Here is a 22,249-nt window from a genome sequence, read left to right as displayed (position 1 = left end):
GTCAATATGATCATTGTTACCAACCAGTGAATTCCCAGGAAATTTCAATATGATTATTGTTACCAACCAAGTAAGTAGTTAATAATAAATTCCCAGGAAATGTCAATATGATTATTGTTACCCACCAAGTAATTAGTTAATAATAAAGTCCACACACCAATGAAATGTCTAGCATCATTCATCAAATGTAAACCATTGTCATAAAAGATTAGAATAAACCTAAATGCTAGAAACAAGAAACTCCAAGGAATTATATTTCACACTCTCTTTGCCTGGTACACATATTTTCACTTTCAAAAATGACCTTAACTTTGCCTGAAGGTCACAGGGAAAGTAGAGATGCATAAATAAGGGCAGTACCTAGTGTTTCTACATTTAAAGTGTACTAGCTACCCCTTATAATGTTTGGGACATACAACCATACAAACAAAATGTAATTAAAAACTTAATTCAGATTTTCGAATGACACTGACCTTGCCCGAGAGTCAGAGAGAGGACAGGGGTACATAGATATGAAAGGGCAGTACTTAATGTTTCTACAGTCAAAATGTAATATCTAGCCCTCACATAGTTTTTATTTACAATCGCAAAACAAATGTGACTGAAAACTGAATTAAAATTTTCAAATGACACTGACCTTGCCAAAGGGTCAATAGGGAGGGTAGGGATGCACAGGTATGAAAGGGCAGTACTTAGTGATTCTGAAGTTAAAGTGTAACAGCTATCCTTCACAAAGTTTCAGAATTACGATCATAAATGAAATATAATCGAAAACTTGATTAAGATTTTGAAAAGGCATAGACCTGGCCTGAAGGTCAGATGGAAGGTAGCGATGTATAGATATGAAAGGGCAGTGCTTTTTTATTTTAAAATCCAAGTATGACAGCATCGACAAATTTACCATGAGATTTACTCTCTTGAAATTAAAGTTACCAGTAGAGGTCACTTTAGCTAAAGTAAACAAACAACAGCATTCAAGCCTCACTCTTCAAACAATTTTAACAAAATGTTACATTTTATAGAACTAGGTCTCTACAGCTCAAATAATGAAAACATTAATGATTCTCAATTTATAATCCACATTCAACTGTTATGTTGTTTTGTTTTTAAATACACAGTGACATGAAATTCACCATTTATGTAAAAACCGTGTCCACTACATGCTAGGCCAGAGAGAAAAAAATTCTTTAAGCATGTGTCATTCAAGCTGAATTATCACCACTGTTAAGACAGTTCATGTACACATGCTGACAAATTTATAAAAATGTATCTGCTTCCAAACAGGACAATAAACTGTAACATAAACGATAGGCCAATCAGATTTATTTACGTTTGTTTCTTTTACTGATTTTATTACCACAAACATTCACCTGATGAAATTTTATTAAGGAATCTTGATTTGAGCAAGTAAACAATGAAGACTGTCATCTACATTGATGTGGGAACTGTACGTATACTGGGGGAAATAAGGGTCATTTTATCTGTCCCTGCCAGAAATTAAATATGTCCTGATTTTCAAAGTAATATCTTAATCGTACCATTTCCACAAGATGTTCACTGAACATAATTTACAAATGACAAATATGAAGATAGATAAACTCTTAAATATTAGGAATGTAATAATCAGTATATAACATGTAATAATCCTACTGGTGTTTATCAGTATATAACATGCAATAATCCTACTGATGTTTATCAGTATATAACATGTAATAATCCTACTGTGTATAACATGATGTAATAATCCTACTGATATATATCAGTGAAGAAAATGATGTAATAATCCTACTGATATATATCAGTGTAGAACATGATGTAATAATCCTACTAATGTTCATCAGTGCATAACATGATATAATAATCCTATTGTTATGTAATCCTGTGTGATAAAAGATCACTGTGTTTATCTGTGCATAACATGCATCCAAATACAAAAAGCTGGACCTAAATCTGCTATCACATTATAACACTAGCCAATCAGGGTCTGTGATTTTTTGCTTCAAGTCACAGCTACAATCAATAGTGTAGACTCTAACCACACAGTAACTTTATTCCAAATTTTAATCAAAAATATTCTGACCAATCAAATTACTGAATCTCTCCATAATTAGTAATATTTTAGAAGTTTGGATTAAATTGAAATGATTCAAGTTTTATGATGGAGTAGCCTGTTTTGATTTTCTATAATCAGTCTTAACATTTAATTTAACATACAGTTATTTAATAAGTCATATGAGTCAATGCTATTCAATGCTGGGCAACGACACATCTGAATCTATGCTATTCACAGCTGGGCAATGACACATCTAAGTCTATGCTATTCACAGCTGGGAAATTACACATCTGAGTCTATGCTGTTCACAGCTGGGCAATGACACATCTATGTCTATGCTATTCACAGCTGGGTGATGACACATCTGAATCTACATTAATGATGACACATCTGAGTTTATGCAATTCACAGCTGGATAACAACACATGAATCTATTCTACTCCCAGCTGGGCAATGACACATCTGTGTTTTTGCTATTTTCAGCTGGGCAATAGCACGAGTCAATGCTACTGACAGCTGGGCAACAAGACATTTGAATTGATACTACTCACACTTTTGGGCAACAATACATCTGGCTCTATGCTTTTCAGAGCTGCATAATAGCACGGGTCCATGCCGTTTAAAGTCTGACAACAGCACATCTAAGTCTACGCTATTTAAAGTCTGACAACGGTATATCTAAGTCTACGCTATTTAAAGTCTGACAACGGTATATCCAAGTCTACGCTATTTAAAGTCTGACAACGGTATATCTAAGTGTATGCTGTTCATAGTTGGATGCAGATTATACACGACTATGTAAACAAATTTTATTGTCTGAAATCTCTACTGTAAATTACCTTACAAATGTACTTGCTACTACGGTAATACTGATACTGGTAAAGTAATGTTACTACAGGAAGACTAATGCATCATTTCTCTATACATATTAGAGTTCAACAACATGTCATACGATATGGTACATCAAACCCAAAATATACTACTAGTAAAAAGTTAGGGAACAATTTGTCATTTCATACTGAACCTTGACGAAAAGAAACTAGACAATAAAGTTCAAGTGGAAAAGGTCTAATAAAACATTCTTTAATACTTTAATCATGGCAACCTAATAGAGATTTGTAAGAAGCATGTCAAAATGTTCAATGATGCATACAAATCCTGTCCTAAGATGACACAATCCCAGGTAGTATTAAATAACATTGTCCTTTTTTGCAACTAAACTAGAATGAAAACATATTGTGCAGTGCATGTGCTTATGTGCTATCCAAACATGTAAATTATTTTAAATATTTATAATAGCAACATTTTGGGATCACAAATTGTTCAGTGGCCAAATCAGGCAGATTGTGGTTGTAAAGGGATTTGTATGCATCACAAAACAAATGTTACATTCACTGCAGGCCTATACCTCTAAAGTGGAACAATATGTCATTTCAAATAAGAGGTTCTTAAAACTAGCAGACAATGGACACATAACAATCTAAAAAATAATTTGATTCACTTTTATAAATACAAAATTGGCACTATTTTTGTTTTCAAGCAATACTGTATCATTTTTTACAACAGACAATGATTAAGAGTATTTTCAAGTTTCCATTTATAAACTTTGTAATACACATACAAACGTGCTAGTTTAACAGGGACATTTGTACAAGTAATGAAAATTTCTTTTTATCCAAATATATTTTTGATAACCTATGAAGAAATTTCCTTCAGCACTGACTAGGTGGATTAAACAAGAGGGTACATTAATTTAAAATGTATCCGGCTCATTCAGTGAAGCACCTTACAATCAGAATTTGTCAAGAATTAAATGAAACATTATGCCCTTATCCGAAGTCTTTGCTCTTACATGGGTCTGGTAAAAAACTGAGATTTTCTTGTAATGCCAGAATAAGTTTTTTTCAAAAGCTGGAACAGTTATTTTATTGGCTGAAATTAGAAGATGTCTTATGCAACTATGATTTTAAGATGTCACTTTTCATCTATACATGGTTATTTTCGATGGATGATTGGAACATGCCCTCTGTACTGCTACATGTATTAAGTTTTACCCTTTTAAGTTTTCACTATTATTATTATGGCTTAAAGCAGTGGTTCCCAAACCCCAGGTCATGACCCAAATAAGAGTCATGAAGACATCCTGGAGGGTTACAGAGGATTACTAGGATTTTGTGGGGTGGGGTGGGGTGGAAACAGGGTTGTGAGGCTCATTAAAACTTTTTTTTGGTCAAGGCTATGAAAGGTTGGGAACCACCGGCATAAAGGACAGCAGAATATATATTTTAACAAATTCATAGATCGCTTTCTAATTTTGCTTCTGCAAACTTTTACCAAAGTCCCTTATACTGGTAACAGTGATCAGTGAATCATTTTAACTGACCCACCCATGTATCTCATGAAGCCATGTGACAGACTGGTTGAACAATGCCCTTCGTGCACAAAAGATTCAAAATTCCTTAAAAATAATATTAAATACCGTGACTTGTGATGATTCTCTAAACATCATAATGCATACAATCTTCAGTATAAATACTAGTAAACACCATGACTTGTGATGATTATCTAAACATCATAATGCATGCAATATTCAGTATAAATACTAGTAAACACCATGACTTGTGATGATTATCTAAACATCATAATGCATGCAATATTCAGTATAAATACTAGTAAACACCATGACTTGTGATGATTATCTAAGCATCATAATGCATACAATATTCAGTATAAATACTAGTAAACACCATGACTTGTGATGATTATCTAAACATCATAATGCATGCAATATTCAGTATAAATACTAGTAAACACCATGACTTGTGATGATTATCTAAACATCATAATGCATACAATATTCAGTATAAATACTAGTAAACACCATGACTTGTGATGATTATCTAAACATCATAATGCATACAATATTCAGTATAAATACTAGTAAACACCATGACTTGTGATGATTATCTAAACATCATAATGCATGCAATATTCAGTATAAATACTAGTAAACACCATGACTTGTGATGATTATCTAAACATCATAATGCATGCAATATTCAGTATAAATACTAGTAAACACCATGACTTGTGATGATTATCTAAACATCATAATGCATACAGTCTTCAATAAAAATGCAAGAAAGATAGAAAAATAAATGGACACACTATCCAGGCTCTTTTTCTATTTACAAGTCTACAGGAATACTTCTTTTCAAAAATGTATGTAAAAAGTTGACACTGTTTATAAGCCTTGACTAGCAAAAATTATTGAACAATTTTCATAATTTAATTTGAAAGAAGCTCAAGATTCTGTATATATAAAAAGATGTTAATGTTTTTATTCATACAACTAAAATTTAATGGAAACAAGGGACATAATGCAATGTAATGAAGACAAAGGACATAATGCAGTGTAATACAGACAAGAAACAAAGAAATGAAATTTGACCAAGGGACATAATGCAATGTAATGTAGACAAGGGACATAATGCAATGTAATGAAGACAAGGGACATAATGCAACGTAACGTAGAGAGATGACTCAGAAGTACATTCCAATGCCTTGGACATAATGCCTTTGCTTTACTGCTACATGCTATCAGTTTTTATATCAAGAAGTGCAATCACATGATTTAATATTGAGAAAATGTTACTTAATCAACTTTAAGATTGAAGTATTCATAAAATAAAACAAGGACCATGAATGGCACATTATACACACACCCCGTGTTTAATAGTTCTCCATGTAGGTGATAACAGAGTCTAACTGACTATGGAGATTTACTAACCAACATGATTTGATGACATCTGGTCAAGGACTGCAGTTCTACAGAAATCATTGTTTTTTTTATTAGACATAACACAATTGTGATCTTCAACCTTTAGAATCTCTAGGTTTCTTTATTACATTAAGTGCAAGCAATCTAAAAAGTTTGGTAGAATAACTTACGGTGTAATAAAAGTTATTGTTTTAAAAAAAAAATCCCTTTAGTCACAATGGTCTTGATCTTTACATTCTGATCCCAAAAATAATATACCAATATGTCAGTGCAAGCTCTCCACAAACTTTGATCAAATTAACTGGTGTAAAACCAAAGTTATTATTCAAAAAACATTTTTCCTGTTTCTGTAAATGACCTCGACCCTTGACCCAAAAATCAGTAGGCTTCTTTATTACTGAATTTGTAAGTCATCCATAAACAATGGTACAGTCAATAACTGAAAGTTTTGTGTTTGTAAAAACCATTTTTCTTTAGTTTCAGCGATTCCAAAACAATAGACTATTTCCTCACCACAAGTGCTGGCCATCTCCTCACCACAAGTGCTGGCCATCTCCTCACCACAAGTGCTGGCCATCTCCTCACCACAAGTGCTGGCCATCCACAAAGTTTAGTAACAGTAGGTATTGTGCAGAACACATTCTTCTTTAAGTCACAGTGACTGACTTTTGACTGATCCCAAAATCACTAGGTTCTTATAAATAACCAAAGCGTACAAAAATTCACAAAGTCTGGTAACTCAAGACTGCAGAGATCTCAGTTATTTTGCTGAAACCATTATTCTTCACCAAGGCAGTGACCCATATCTTGGACATTTTGACCGTGAAATAAATAGGATTACCATAATGTGTGGTAATGGTAGATGGTGGAGGACTAGCTTTTGTGCAGAAACCTGTTTTCCCCTTTCACTCAAAGTTACCTTAACCTCTGGCCCCCAAATCAAATGGGTTCTTCCTTACTCCATGTTTATGTCATCCGCAAAGTTTGGTAACTGCAGATGGTGGACAACAAGAGTTAATGTGCACAAATTAAACTGGTAACAGCATAAAAAAATGTATCATATTTCTTCCCAACAAGGGTCTGGTACAAAAAATTGAATTCCCTTGTAATGCCAAAATGAGGCTTTCCCAAAATTTAGAAAAGTGATCAGACTGAGACAAGATGAAATGATGTAATACATCATTCAGATCATCAGATGACATCACGTTTGCATAAACATGGACTGGTTCATTGGCTGATGGAGTCAAGCCTTTTGCATCAACACCTCATGAAAACAATGTCATCTTGATGGATATCCTTACGGTAGAATTTTGATGAGTGACTGCAGAAGTATATCTGGATAAATTTATGAATAGGGAGAAATATCTTTGTAGTTTTGCTTCTAAAACATTTGATGGAAATACCAACTATTGGTAAATGAGATCAATGAAAGATTTTATTATGGCTGATGGCAGACACCTCATGAAACCAAGCAAGTCTGGTTGAAACAGACTATATTCCACTTGAAATCATGAGTGTTACAAAACAGCACAGACACTGATCCACTAATGTAGATCTGAGTGTATACTGATTGCACTTTGCTACATATTACTGAGGGGCCCCGAGTGGCCGAGTGGTCTAAAGTGCTCTCCGTTACGGATCACTGCCATCTCACCTCTGTCTGTGTGGGTTCGAGTCTCGGATTCAGCCAATGTGGGTATGTGAGAAAGCTTGCCAGTAGCTTCTCTAGGGTTGGTGTTTCTTTCTGGGGATTTCCTGGGTTCTTCCTCCACCATTAATACTGGCCACCATGTATAGCCTATCATGTGCTGAAAAATGGCGTTAAACCCTACAACAACAACAACAACAACATATTACTGATGGAAAAAAAGGATTATCTGCAAAATGTTGACCTTTTGATACATGTCATACAGCTAGGAATTATGGAAATATGTAACCAATAACTTTGGGCAAGTGATAAAATTCAAACTGCAATGATGAAATCAAGCACCACATGGCACTGGAAGGCAAACTCCCATTTTTGGGGGGTTTGAATTCTAAAAAATGTCAAATGGCATTAATATAAGTTGTAAATAGAGTCAAAATAAAATAAGATCATAAAACTTTAAACAAAAATTAGAAAAACAAAATGAATTGAAATTGATGCAATAAGGAAACAAAATATTTTATGATAAAATATAATTCATTAGAAGTGACAGATGCTTGAGTAAAATGAAAGAAGAAAGATCACAGCAATAGTTTGTGTACTAAATATCACAGATAACTGAAGATAACTCAAAGCAACAAGTTTAAAAGTATTACATGAATTTTCACTTAAAACTGATACATTTGTCAAACACAAAAAAAATCTACAAAATAAGTAAAATATAGAAGGGCACACAAATTTTAATTTAAAATTCATGGAAAAGGAAAACAAAAAATGACAATATTTTCAATGAGGGTAATTAACCATATCTAATTCATACTCAATAAACCCGCCAATTACACTACAACTGTCAATTACACTACAACTGTCAATTACACTACAACTGTCAATTACATTACAACTGTCAATTACATTACAACTGTCAATTACACTACAACTGTCAATTACACTACAACTGTCAATTACACTACAACTGTCAATTACATTACAACTGTCAATTACATTACAACTGTCAATTACACTACAACTGTCAATTACACTACAAATGTCAATTACACTACAACTACACTACAACTGTCAATTACATTACAACTGTCAATTACACTACAACTGTCAATTACACTACAACTGTCAATTACATTACAACTGTCAATTACATTACAACTGTCAATTACACTACAACTGTCAATTACACTACAACTGTCAATTACATTACAACTGTCAATTACATTACAACTGTCAATTACACTACAAATGTCAATTACACTACAAATGTCAATTACATTACAACTGTCAATTACACTACAACTGTCAATTACACTACAACTGTCAATTACATTACAACTGTCAAATTGCCCATCTGGGTCTGAACAAATTGTTAGTAGTCAGTAGAACACACAACATAGATTCTGACTGTAGGTGCCTCATGTGATGATAGCTCAGGATCTTTGTTGTCTGCACCTAGACTTGACTTATAACAGATCCTATACAGTGGGATTTATTTGATATCCATATCAGTTACCTGAATCCTCCTTCGTTACAGAGTATACTGTTGACACAAGTGGTTGACAGTATTCTTGTACGGCAAACAATCTCATCCATTTCAGCCATTTAACCGGATGCAGATGATGCAAAACACCAGAGATGGCATGCAATATCCACATGACAATAGGTTGTTTAGAATGCATTAAAATGTTGCTGAAAAGGATGTTGAGCTTTTTGCTGCTGTTTAAATTATTCAACACTGCTTCAGTGTCTGAATAGGATGGTTGTTATGTTTTATAAAATGTTACCTTCTTGAGAACTGAGTGGGGTTGAAGTCATTCGTGTGATGTCATAAAGTAGATCTAGTTTTTCAGCCTGTGGTTATAAGGAATTAGACAAGGTTACCATGTGGTATAGATGTCTATATCAGCCTGTGGTTATATGGAATTAGACAAGGTTATCATGTCTATATCAGCCTGTGGTTATATGGAATTAGACAAGGTTATCATGTCTATATCAGCCTGTGGTTATATGGAATTAGACAAGGTTATCATGTCTATATCAGATATTTGGAAAATGATAAGATAAAGGCATTAGAAACTTGGACTAAACTATTTGCTGAGTCTGTGGAATTTTGTGTGGATATGGTGGTAATGTAATTTATTACCAACAGCTTCAGGCAATTTATACAATGAAAACACTGCAAAATGACATGTCATAATAATATGAAATGGCAGATCTTGGTAATTAATGTTCACTGCTGGGTAAGGATTATAGACAAGCAAACAATAATCAATACGTAAACAGTGAGTAATTAAAAATTTTAATTGAAAAAAAAATAGACTAATTATTCTACTTTTGCAAGTTTTGATACTAATGGATGATGTTGAATGAAATTTTTTCTGCAGCTTATAAATTTACACTACTCTAGAGCAGTGTTATCCAACCTTTTTTGGCTGGGTGCCAAAACAGATAAAATGCTTAAGGTCACAGGCCACATGAGCAAGAACAGTTTTTTTAATCACTAATGATGCATATTTAATTAAAATGCATATTTTAAAAGGACAAAAGGACCATCTAAATGGCTGCAGGCCACACAATGTGCCTCAGGCTGGACACGCCTGCTCTAGAGTTGGACTTCTTTCAAACATGGGCAGTGATTAGCAATAAGAATAATATTGTTATCTCCCCTTAACATGCTTCAGTGGTCATGAACAGTCATTTCATAAGAAACTAAATTTTAAATTTACTACCAAAGATGCACAGCTGAACTGTGAAAATGCAGGCATTGCTGTGAATGCATTTTTGCAGGTACTATTCTTTGTGATATTGTAAGAAAAAACTAAATTTTCATTAGTCCTTAAAATCATGGGATGTGGATGGGGAAAATGGATTGTGGAAAGGGATCCTATTATAATCAAAGGTGGATCATTTATTGCACTGGAAGCAGCTTGTATTAACCAGGAAATCCTGAAAGTGGTTACCCCCCCCAAAAAATAATAATAAGAGAATTCGGTCTTTAAAATGTTATAAATAGGATAATGACAATCTTTTGTAATTATACTATATTTTATCATTAGTAATAAAACTACCTTTCTTCCAAATACTCTGAATTGATTTCTATAATATTATCAAAAATAAAAGAAAAAATGAAAAATAATATCTTTTCTGCAACAAACACACTCGCAAGAGCAAATACATGAGCTTTTAAATTATTTTTACACATCGCATGAATCAAAAATATCGCATGCAAGTTGGCCAGGCAGAGAAATAAAAATCAACCTTTCTGCAATGTCTTTGCAATGAGACTTCCATGTATCTAAAGTAAGGCCGTCTTTGAAAACAAAAGGAATCTAATACCTCATTTTAAAAATGAACTTAAATATTATGGAAATATAGGGTATGTGAATTTTGTTTTACAAAACTTAATTTTAGTCAAACACAAGATTTTCTTATCAATCTATGGGAAAATACTTCTTGCCACATTATTGGGGAGTCATTTACTGTGTATTGGGGTAAGGGAGGTAATCAAATGTTCTTGAGAATATACACTGACACTAGCTTCAACTATCAAACATGGCACAATTAATTTACAAGTTCAACCAAAGATAAAATGTAGCAAGAAATGATTCTTTATAAGTAATTATAAAACTAAAACAGCAAAACTGATTCCAGGCTTGCATTACTTGACAAAGACCATAAAATATTTATTTCAAAATTACCTGTCAGTAATGCATCTTTACTAGATCCATACCTGTTTAAACTAAGCTTGATGCAAAAAATCAGACACTGGTACAAAAATATTTACACATCCATCATATAACTTATCATAAATGGGTTATTTTTTTCTCTAGGAACTTTTAAATAAAAATATTCTACAACAATAAATAAATTCCCCATTTACCTGCAACACCATATTTATAAACTATTATATCCGGTGCTGAAGAGTATTTATACTGCTTTTTTATGTATAATAAAGGTGTTATTTTATTGTATACTAACCGTGTTTTCTGTATAAAGTACTTCAGCACTGAATATAAACATAACTTTTATAATACAATTTAAATACGAGTCTTTACACCTTACAACAAAAGCAACTATTTGTCCCAAAGGTCAAGATTGAGCAATACAGATTGATGCCAGACTGTAGGTGTTATGTCACTTGGATCCAGACAACCTGTGCTGCATGGGTCAAGTACTCAAGTGTGTAAATACAGAAGAAAGAATTATGGCTAAAATGGTAAAGAAAATTCATGACACATCTCCCAATGATATGGTACATAATCTTGTCAATAATCGATCCAGAAAACACTCAGTCGACTCGCAGAAGAAAATGGTTGAATACCTGCAGATTGTCCACACAGCTCACCATTCACCACACGGGTGTTGCTCTATTAATAAAAAGAGAATGTATCCATTAAGTTAAATTTAATATGAATCACAGATAACAGACACAAAATGTAATAATGTTTTTAATCAGATTAATTACAGTTGTACTGAATATTACAATGATGTCCAGATTGATTATTCATATCAACTTTCACCAAGTCCTTAAGTCCCAAACTGATTAAAACTCAATTATTCAGACAATCAACTGTGCAGAGAATATCATCATCTTCCAACAGGTATGGAATAATACATATCGTAATTTTACTGTAGTCCATGCTAAAACAAACTTCACTGCTCCAAAGTCCCAGATATCAAAGACATACTCTTTCAAAAACAAACAAACAAACAACCAGACAGATTCCACACATAGATTACTTTAATAAATTAATATCTTGTTATAACGAACAATACGTATGGGTCTCAGCTCATTTATAACAATACATAATGGTCTCAGCTCATTCATAACAATATGTATGGGTCTCAGCTTATTTATAACAACATGTATTGGTCTCAGTGCATTCACAACAATATGTATGGGTCTCAGCTCATTCATAACAACATGTATTGGTCTCAGCTCATTTATAACAATTTGTATGGGTCTCAGCTCATTCATAACAACATGTATGGGTCTCAGCTCATTCATAACATGTATGGGTCTCAGTTCATTTATAACAATTTGTATGGGTCTCAGCTCATTCATAACAACATGTATGGGTCTCAGCTCATTTATAACAATTTGTATGGGTCTCAGCTCATTCATAACAACATGTACTGGTCTCTGCTCATTCATAACAACATGTATTTGTCTCAGCTCATTCATAACAACATGTATTGGTCTCAGCTCATTTATAACAATTTGTATGGGTCTCAGCTCATTCATAACAATATGGGTCTCAGCTCATTCATAAAAATATGTATGGTCTCAGCTCATTTATAACAATATGCATGGGTCTCAGCTTATTCATAACAATATGTATGGTCTCAGCTCATTTATAACAATTTGTATGGATCTCAGAAATTCATAACAATATATATGGGTTTTAGCTCATTCATAACATTATGTATGGGTTTCAGCTATTCATAACAATATGTATGGGTCTCAGCACATTCATAACAGTAGGTCTCAACTCGTTGATAACAACTTGTATGGGTCTGAGCTCATTCATAACAACATGTATTGGTCTCAGCTCATTCATAACAATATGTATTGGTCTCTGCTCATTCATAACAACATGTATTGGTCTTTGCTCATTCATAACAACATGTATTGGTCTCTGCTCATTCATAACAACATGTATTGGTCTCTACTCATTCATAACAACATGTACTGGTCTCTGCTCATTCATAACAACATGTATTGGTCTCAGCTCATTCATAACAACATGTACTGGTCTCAGCTCATTCATAACAACATGTATTGGTCTCAGCTCATTCATAACATGTATTGGTCTCTGCTCATTCATAACAACATGTATTAGTCTCAGCTCATTCATAACAACATGTATTGGTCTCTGTTCATTCATAACAACATGTATTGGTCTCAGCTCATTCATAACAACATGTATTGGTCTCAGCTCATTCATAACAACATGTATTGGTCTCAAGTATTGGTCTCAGCTCATTCATAACAATATGTATTGGTCTCTACTCATTCATAACAACATGTACTGGTCTCTGCTCATTCATAACAACATGTATTGGTCTCTGCTCATTCATAACAACATGTACTGGTCTCTGCTCAATCATAACAACATGTACTGGTCTCAGCTCATTCATAACATGTATTGGTCTCAGCTCATTCATAACAACATGTATTGGTCTCAGCTCATTCATAACAACATGTACTGGTCTCAGCTCATTCATAACAACATGTATTGGTCTCAGCTCATTCATAACATGTATTGGTCTCTGCTCATTCATAACAACATGTATTAGTCTCAGCTCATTCATAACATGTATTGGTCTCTGCTCATTCATAACAACATGTATTAGTCTCAGCTCATTCATAACAACATGTATTGGTCTCAGCTCATTCATAACAACATGTATTGGTCTCAGCTCATTCATAACAACATGTATTGGTCTCTGTTCATTCATAACAACATGTACTGGTCTCTGCTCATTCATAACAACATGTATTGGTCTCAGCTCATTCATAACAACATGTACTGGTCTCAGCTCATTCATAACAACATGTATTGGTCTCAGCTCATTCATAACAACATGTATTGGTCTCTGCTCATTCATAACAACATGTATTGGTCTCAGCTCATTCATAACAACATGTATTGGTCTCAGCTCATTCATAACAACATGTATTGGTCTCAGCTCATTCATAACAACATGTATTGGTCTCTGCTCATTCATAACAACATGTATTGGTCTCAGCTCATTCATAACATGTATTGGTCTCTGCTCATTCATAACAACATGTATTAGTCTCAGCTCATTCATAACAACATGTATTGGTCTCTGTTCATTCATAACAACATGTATTGGTCTCAGCTCATTCATAACAACATGTATTGGTCTCAGCTCATTCATAACAACATGTATTGGTCTCTGTTCATTCATAACAACATGTATTGGTCTCAGCTCATTCATAACAACATGTATTGGTCTCTGTTCATTCATAACAACATGTATTGGTCTCAGCTCATTCATAACAACATGTATTGGTCTCAGCTCATTCATAACATGTATTGGTCTCTGCTCATTCATAACAACATGTATTGGTCTCAGCTCATTCATAACATGTATTGGTCTCAGCTCATTCATAACAACATGTATTGGTCTCAGCTCATTTATAACAATAAGGATCAATGGTAAAATAATGTCAGTATGAATATGAATTTTTTAAAAACTGTTAGTGAGAAGTGAATTCAAGTACCCCATGTTATAGTAAGGACAAAACAGATGTATCCTATATTGTAATATGGATATAATTCATGTGCTCCATGTTATAATGAGAATATAATTCAAGTACCCCATGTTAAAAAAGGATATAATTCATGTGCCCATATACACTAAGGATAAAATTATGAATCCCATATTATAATAAGAACATAATTCATGTGCCCCATGTTATAATAAGAATATAATTCAAGTGTCCCATATTATAACAAGGATATAATTGATGTTTCCCCATATAATAATAAGTATATAATCAAGTGCCCATATATAATGAGGAAAAAAGTAATATAGCCCATACTATAATAAAAGAATAATGCATGTACCACTATGTTATAATAAGGACATGTACCCCATATTATAATAAGGACATTTTTTATGTACCCCATATTATAATAAGGACATAATTCATGTACCCCATATTATAATAAGGGCATAATTCATATAATCCATATTATAATAAGGACATTTTTATGTACCCATATTATAATAAGGACATAATTCATGTAACCCATATTATAATAAGGACATAATTCATGTACCCCATATTATAATAAGGGCATAATTCATATAATCCATATTATAATAAGGACATTTTTTATGTACCCCATATTATAATAAGGACATTTTTATGTACCCCATATTATAATAAGGACATAATTCATGTACCTCATGTTTTAGAAAGGACATTTTTTATGTACCCCATATTATTATAAGGACATAATTTATAAACTCCATATAATAATAAGAATGTAATTTATGTACCTCATGTTATAAAAAGGACATAATTCATGAACCCCATATTATAATAACAACATAATTCATGTACCCCATATTATAATAAGGACATAATTCAAGTACCTTACATAATAATAAGGATACAATTTTGTGTACACCATATTATAATTGAGATTTAGTTTTTTATCTATTATTACGATAAATATATAATTCACAGACCCCATATTATTATAAGATTTTAATTTATGTAGCCCATCTTTTAAAAAGGATACAATTCCTGTACCCCATATTTTAAAACGGAGATCATTCAAGTACCCCTTATTGCATTAGGAAATTGTATCTAATATAACAATAAGGATTAAGTTCAGTTACATCATACTATTATAGCAAGGGTTTAATTCCTGTTCCTTTTTTTAAAAAAGGGACATAATTCAAGTACCACTTATTATGCACCTCTCCCTCAATAACTTGTGCACAACACGGTGCAAAACACAGACTGCAGTATAAGAAAGTGCACGAGTTACTGAAGGACCTCTGAAAAATTAAGAAGGGTATGCCTGGACATTGACAATGAGTAGATTGGGTGGAGGGTGGGTGGGAGGCTTTAAATGGTTTAATACTTGTTTTACAATCATGCCGGGAATAACTGTTAATAAAATGCTTTTCTAGGTGAAATTGTTTGCTTTTCTAGTACCTTTTCCACCCAGATAACCAACCTTTGAAAGATCAAAAAAAAATTATTCCATTTTGGTTTGACATGCATCAAATGTGTACTTTGAAACATTGTGTATTATTACATCATTCCTTGCTTCAGGTGAATATGGATATACTGGAGTTTTATTGTTAATTTACATCTAAACAAGATTTCCATTTTTCAAGAACTAGTGATACTTAATTCATGAAACAGCAACTGTCATTGTTGAAAATCGATTTTTTTTAGTGTTGTTCAACAAGTAAATTCTGCTGCCATTTCATTGCAAGTGATAGTGAAATTTGTGCTCATCCTTCAGCAAACCTCTGAGTGCCATTTCAGGAATTTTAAGTTAACTCAAACTTTGGAACTTGCTTCTCCATAATGATCCATATCTGAGAAACAAAGATTTTCACTAACCAAGTATTCCTTTTGCTTGCTTCCCATAATGATCCATATCTGAGAAACAAAGATTTTCACTAACCAAGTTTTCCTTTTGCTTGCTTCCCATAATGATCCATAACAAAAATTTTCACTAACCAAGTATTCCTTTTGCTTGCTTCCCATCCTGTTCTTTATCACATTTGTCAATCAGTAGAATAAACCACTTATTAATGTTAGATACTGTGTGACTGAATGTGTGTGATCAGGAATTTTAACATAGCTTTAACAATTTTTAAGTCATATTGCTACGATGTCTGCAGTGTGATAGTTTATAGTGATGTCTACCACTGGGCCACCATGTCACAGTTATGTAGCATGATGTCCCACCCAGTCACATGATCCTGACACCTGGTCAACCAGTCCTAACACTAACCTCTTAATGCTGAGTGCCAAGTGAGGCAGCTGTTAGTACCATGTGTGTAAGTCTTTGATATGACCTCCCACATCCAAGGTGGACACTCTAACCACTAGGCCAACTTAGCAGTCATAGAAAGATATTGTAATTATGCCACCTACATAATAATATTTATAACAGTGTACAACTGGTCAACTGAAATGAGCTGACCTGACACAGTATCTTGACAGCTAGCTCTTACACAGCTAGGATTTACATTTAACATTTTTTGTATTATTCCACTCCTTTATTTGATTTGACACAAAAGATGTAATCAGCATCATAATAAAAAGCATGTCTACATTTAATTGATTGCAACAATACAAGAAACACTTCTGCAAAATTAGACCAGACCACATTTGGCAATTAGGAAATGTTTGTGGACATAGCTGTGACAATTGATTGACACTTGTCATGTTTGAATACATGATGCCACACAGCATTTACACTGAAACCAAATTAAGAGATAGAACTAAAATACAAATTTCACTTATTTAACTGATATTTCTTAAAGTGTTGCTACCTGTACTGAGAATTTTTTTTGGGAGAACACAGTACAATCTGTCCTTTAAGGATACTAAATAGTTCATCAAGGTTTGACTATAATATACTGTTTGGGAACACAGTACAATCAGTCCTTTAAGGATGCTAAATGGTTCATCAAGGTTTGACTATATATTGTTTAGGATACAGTAAAATCTGTCTGTTAGGGACACTAAAGAGACCAACAAAGTTTATAATGTATGGACAGGTATATATTATATAACAGTTAAACATGCAAGTGAAATTAAGAAATTGGATTAAAAAATGTTGGCCCTAATGAACAGGTTATCCTTTTATTGAGGTGTCCATGTTAACAGGCTTCACTACATGCATAATAATGAAAACATGAGACTACACTGTGTTTAACTTAGAGCATATTTAGGGATGAAACACTTAATCAATAATTTTTCCATATTAATAAAAGAAGTGAAGAACTGATGCAAAATAATACAACCAATATGTTGACACATAAAACTGCACCATCCCTAAAGCATACTACTTTTGCTGAGAGGTCAGTTTGTTATATATATTTAAATTATGTGTGCTTAACTTTTATCCATGATTACAAGTTGTAAGCAGAATACATAGCAAACTTTTGTCCATGATTGTAACTTGTAAACAAAATGTTTACATAGCATTTGAGTTCAAGGCCAGTCTTGCTTGCAATTAGAGTAGTTTTTTCAGTGAAGTGCATTACAGGTTAAGTGAAAATATGAAAATGTGTATATCTGATAAACAAATAATTCATTCCTTTGTTCAGGTCAGTCTGTGGGAATCCATTTTAATCAGTGTTTTACAGTTGTTGTTTAAATTAGATATAATTTGTGAGGATTTATTTATTTAAAATATTCATTGGAATTACTAAAGCACTCATCGACTTTTGGATTAATATATTACTTTGGATTTTTGTGAATTCATTCAAAGACATTCTGGATTGCATCATTGTATTATATTATGACATCCAAGACTAATAAATTCATTCAGAACATTCTATATTTTTTCTATGTTTAGGTTATTTAAAATTTAATTCACAATATTGTATCTTCTGAATTTTCCTTTTTTGTATTTTAGGTAAATAAACTGCTTGTTGATTTTACTTAAACTGTAGGTTTCATTTTCTTTCTGTTATATATTTTAATACCTTGAGTCAAAACAAATCAAATGTTTAGTTAGCATTATGTCTCTAACACATATTATACAGATAGTATTAATATACAAAATGTATTACACATCACACTCATGATACACACTGTTGTTGAGAGGACCCTTCTCTTACTGGCAGAAGACAACTGCTGTCTATAGGATTGAGGAAGAGGTCCCCCTTCGCAGAGCTGGAAGGAGGTGTGTCTAGAGAAAAAAAAAAAAGGAAATGATTTGTCACTTTATTGACACAATAGGATTTTCATTACTGACTCATTTTGCATTAAATTGGGAATAACACCAATGTTTTTTTTTACATCAGAGCTATCGTTACTTTGTGATTTATACCACAGCTGTTAAGTTCACCTGCAACACCAATTATCATCATCAGGCAGGCAGGTGATTTGCCATTCATCCGATATGTAAACTCTTTCTTTATCCTTAAATTAGTATTACAAAATGCATAATATACAAGAAGGAAATTCTATTACAGGTGCATCAAAAACATAATTGTCATAACTATTACTTCAATGTACAGATTATTACAAGAAAATGACAAATTTCTGTCATCGTACATGATGGTAACAGTTGTCATATTTAATGATGAATCAGCAACATTTGTAATGAGAGGCATGTTTGGAAAAGACATCATGTAATTTTTTTCATTTAAGTTTTAGTAATGATGGCAGTATTTAAAGGCGAATCTGTATCATGTGTATAAATCTGAATGGCCTCAATGCCAGAATGCAAGGCATCCAATTTGATCAAATTCTAGTAAGTGGTTATTTGGAAAATAGTCTTTTAAAGATTTTTTCTGGGTTTTTTTATAGCAATGTTGGTCATATTTAATGGCAGAATGGAGCCATTTAAGCCATGATGCCTTCTGTCAAATCTGGCCAAACTCTGTCGAGGAGTTGCTGAAAGGAAATAATTAAAAGGTTTTTCTATTTTAAGTTAAAAGTAGCCATGTCTTATGGTAGATCAGCATCTTTTGAACAAACTTGAAAGACTTCATACCATTATGCTTCCTCTTCAATGTGGCCAAATTCTGTTGTGCAGTTTTTGAGAAGCCCTCCTTAGGTTTTATATTTTTAAGGAATATGTGCCCTAAAAGTCATCTAATACCTGGATGGTTATGTTCTGTTGAGTGTTTTTTTTTCTTCAGTAGTCATTTAAAAAAAATTTGTATGTCATCCTTCACATACTTTAATAATCTAGTAAAGTAATTATATTAGTGATTAGTAAAACTTAGATGACAAACTAGTTATAGAATAATTATCAATCTCAGTTTCCACCACCATTAGTTTTAGTTACATTTGTATGACTATAAACAGTACAAAAATATAATACATTCTAAAGTAATTGATAAGATTACAGTCTGAAGTGTAGCAAAAAAAAAGAAACAAGTGAATGAATATAAGAATGCATGCATCACAAGACAGAGAGTTTAAAACTGTGATAATTTAAAAAGAACAAAAAGTCCATATATTGTATATCTTAACTTCGAAGTCCAGTCCAAAAACAAACTGCATAAAACCAGATCTGCCATCACATAATACACTCTGTTATTAGTAATCAATAGAATAAACACAGACCCTGATGTACCAGCAAATTATGGGATGGCCAATCAGGGTCTGTGTTGTTTGCAGTTAGACTCAACTTATAAGCAAGTATCAACAGTACTCATTTGGTTCAAGCACTATAAAAGGAAGAGACAAGACTTTAGTTAAGTCAATGCTTTAATTACATGTTCTCTTTTCCAAGAAATTTGTAATTCCATCCTAAAGCAATGGGGGGCCCCGAGTGGCCGAGTGGTCTACAGCGCTCTCTGTTACGGATCACTGCCATCTCACCTCTTTCTGCGTGGGTTCGAGTCTCGGATTCAGCCAATGTGGGTATGTGAGAAATCTTACCAGTAGCTTCTCGTGGGTCGGTGGTTCTTTCCGGGGTTTTCCCGGGTTCTTCCTCCACCATTAATATTGGCCGCCATGTATAACCTATCATGTGCTGAAAAATGGCATTAAACCCTACAACAACAACAACAACCTAAAGCAATGCACAAAATGCTGTTGCCCAACTTAAAGAAAAAGCTAGATCACATAAAATGTATCTGATATATGATTGTTTCCACAAGCAAAGAAATTAGAAATATACCATGTGTATGCATATATATATTTTTCAAAATGGCCACCATTGCTTAACAGGCTTGAGGCAGTCACTCCAGATTTTTGTGCGGTTTTTCATGACACGTGTTTGTTGTCAGTATTCATCTACATTAGTTAATTCATCATGCACTGGCTGTACTGTTGGAACATGTTTCTTCATTTACTTGTTTTGGAAAAAAGAACTATCAGACTTTTCCTCAGCCATTTTGCTCCACTAATTACACAACCATCTTTTGTTTCAAACATGATGTCATCATGTTATACTCGCCAGTAGACCCATTTATGATGTGCTGGAACATCATTAATTGTATTAAATAACATCTCTATGGCACTCGATACTACATTATGCACTAGACTTAATGAGCTGGGACTACATTCAGATATACTTGAATGTACATGGCAGCAAAAAAAGAAATGTTTCAAAGCCAGCCAGCATAGAACAGGAAGAAAAAAATCCAGTTATCTCCATTTCACCCTTTCATACACAGCAATTTGAAAACTTGACTGTTAATTTGGAAAACTTAATTCAAATTCCTCTTAAAATGTCAACCTTGGAGTCTGATCAAACACTGTGCATTACATTATTCAACGCCCAATCAGTATGACCACATGAAAGGTGAAGAGAAATAGTTAACTTTATCAATTGTCCAGATACTGACGTCTTTTTCCTAACAGAAACATGGCTAAAAATGTCAAGGTGTGTGGATCTAACACCCTCTGGTTACACCATCAAGCTGTTCATACACCACTTCTGCAGATGTGGAATTGCTGTCATCGCAAAGAACTCAATAATTTAACATCTTATCAAATCAACTTTTAATTTTAAACACATTGTTTGAACTAGTTCAAAATTCACTCTCAGTGGACTAAAGATCAGTCCATTTCTTCTGCCTTTACTGCCTTCCTTCTAGTGGAAAACACAAGCCCAATAAATCTGTCAGTTTGAAGCAGTTTCCTAACTTTCTTGAGCATAAAAAATTGTATAGGTGGTAACCTGATTATTCTTGCAGATTTCACATTTCACTTTGTCCTGGAAATCCATATACATATAAAAACTCCAAAATTCTATTGAAATTTTCAGCCTCAAACAGTCAGTTAGCCAACCCACACGTAAACATGGTCACATTTTAGACTGGATTCTTCACAGACCTGATGATAATATACAACAGTCTACATCCACGAAGCTGCATCAGATCACCTCTGCATCATATGCAATCTTACCGTATCAGTCCCTAAACCTCCATCTTGGTTTGCTACTAAGAGAAACCACTGTATGATAAATAGAACCCAACTAAAGCATGACAGTCAATCAAACCTAACAACTTCATTACCTCCTACAGTGGTACAACTTGACAAGTGCTTGAGTTTATT

General features: G+C 33.3%; 1 protein-coding gene across 1 annotated transcript in view; it reads right to left on the bottom strand.

Moving 5' to 3' along the window:
* Positions 1-8,777: 8,777 nt before the first annotated feature.
* Positions 8,778-22,249, bottom strand: part of LOC149808075 (uncharacterized) — a 98,805-nt gene continuing 85,333 nt past the window's right edge. Inside the window, exons 16-17 of the mRNA XM_089964086.1 lie at positions 18,824-18,920; positions 8,778-11,855 (exon numbers count right to left, since the gene is read on the bottom strand). Of these exons, the coding sequence (XP_089820212.1) occupies positions 11,754-11,855; positions 18,824-18,920 (199 nt within the window). The 3' untranslated portion in view covers positions 8,778-11,753. The remainder of the gene's footprint in view (positions 11,856-18,823; positions 18,921-22,249) is intronic.

The sequence above is a fragment of the Sinohyriopsis cumingii genome, chromosome 1, assembly GCF_028554795.1.
Source record: "Sinohyriopsis cumingii isolate HCF-2022 chromosome 1, ASM2855479v2, whole genome shotgun sequence".
Taxonomy (NCBI): Eukaryota; Metazoa; Mollusca; class Bivalvia; order Unionida; family Unionidae; genus Sinohyriopsis; species Sinohyriopsis cumingii.
The sequence above is the reverse complement of the archived record's forward strand: the minus strand, read 5'-3'. Positions and strand labels throughout refer to the sequence as shown.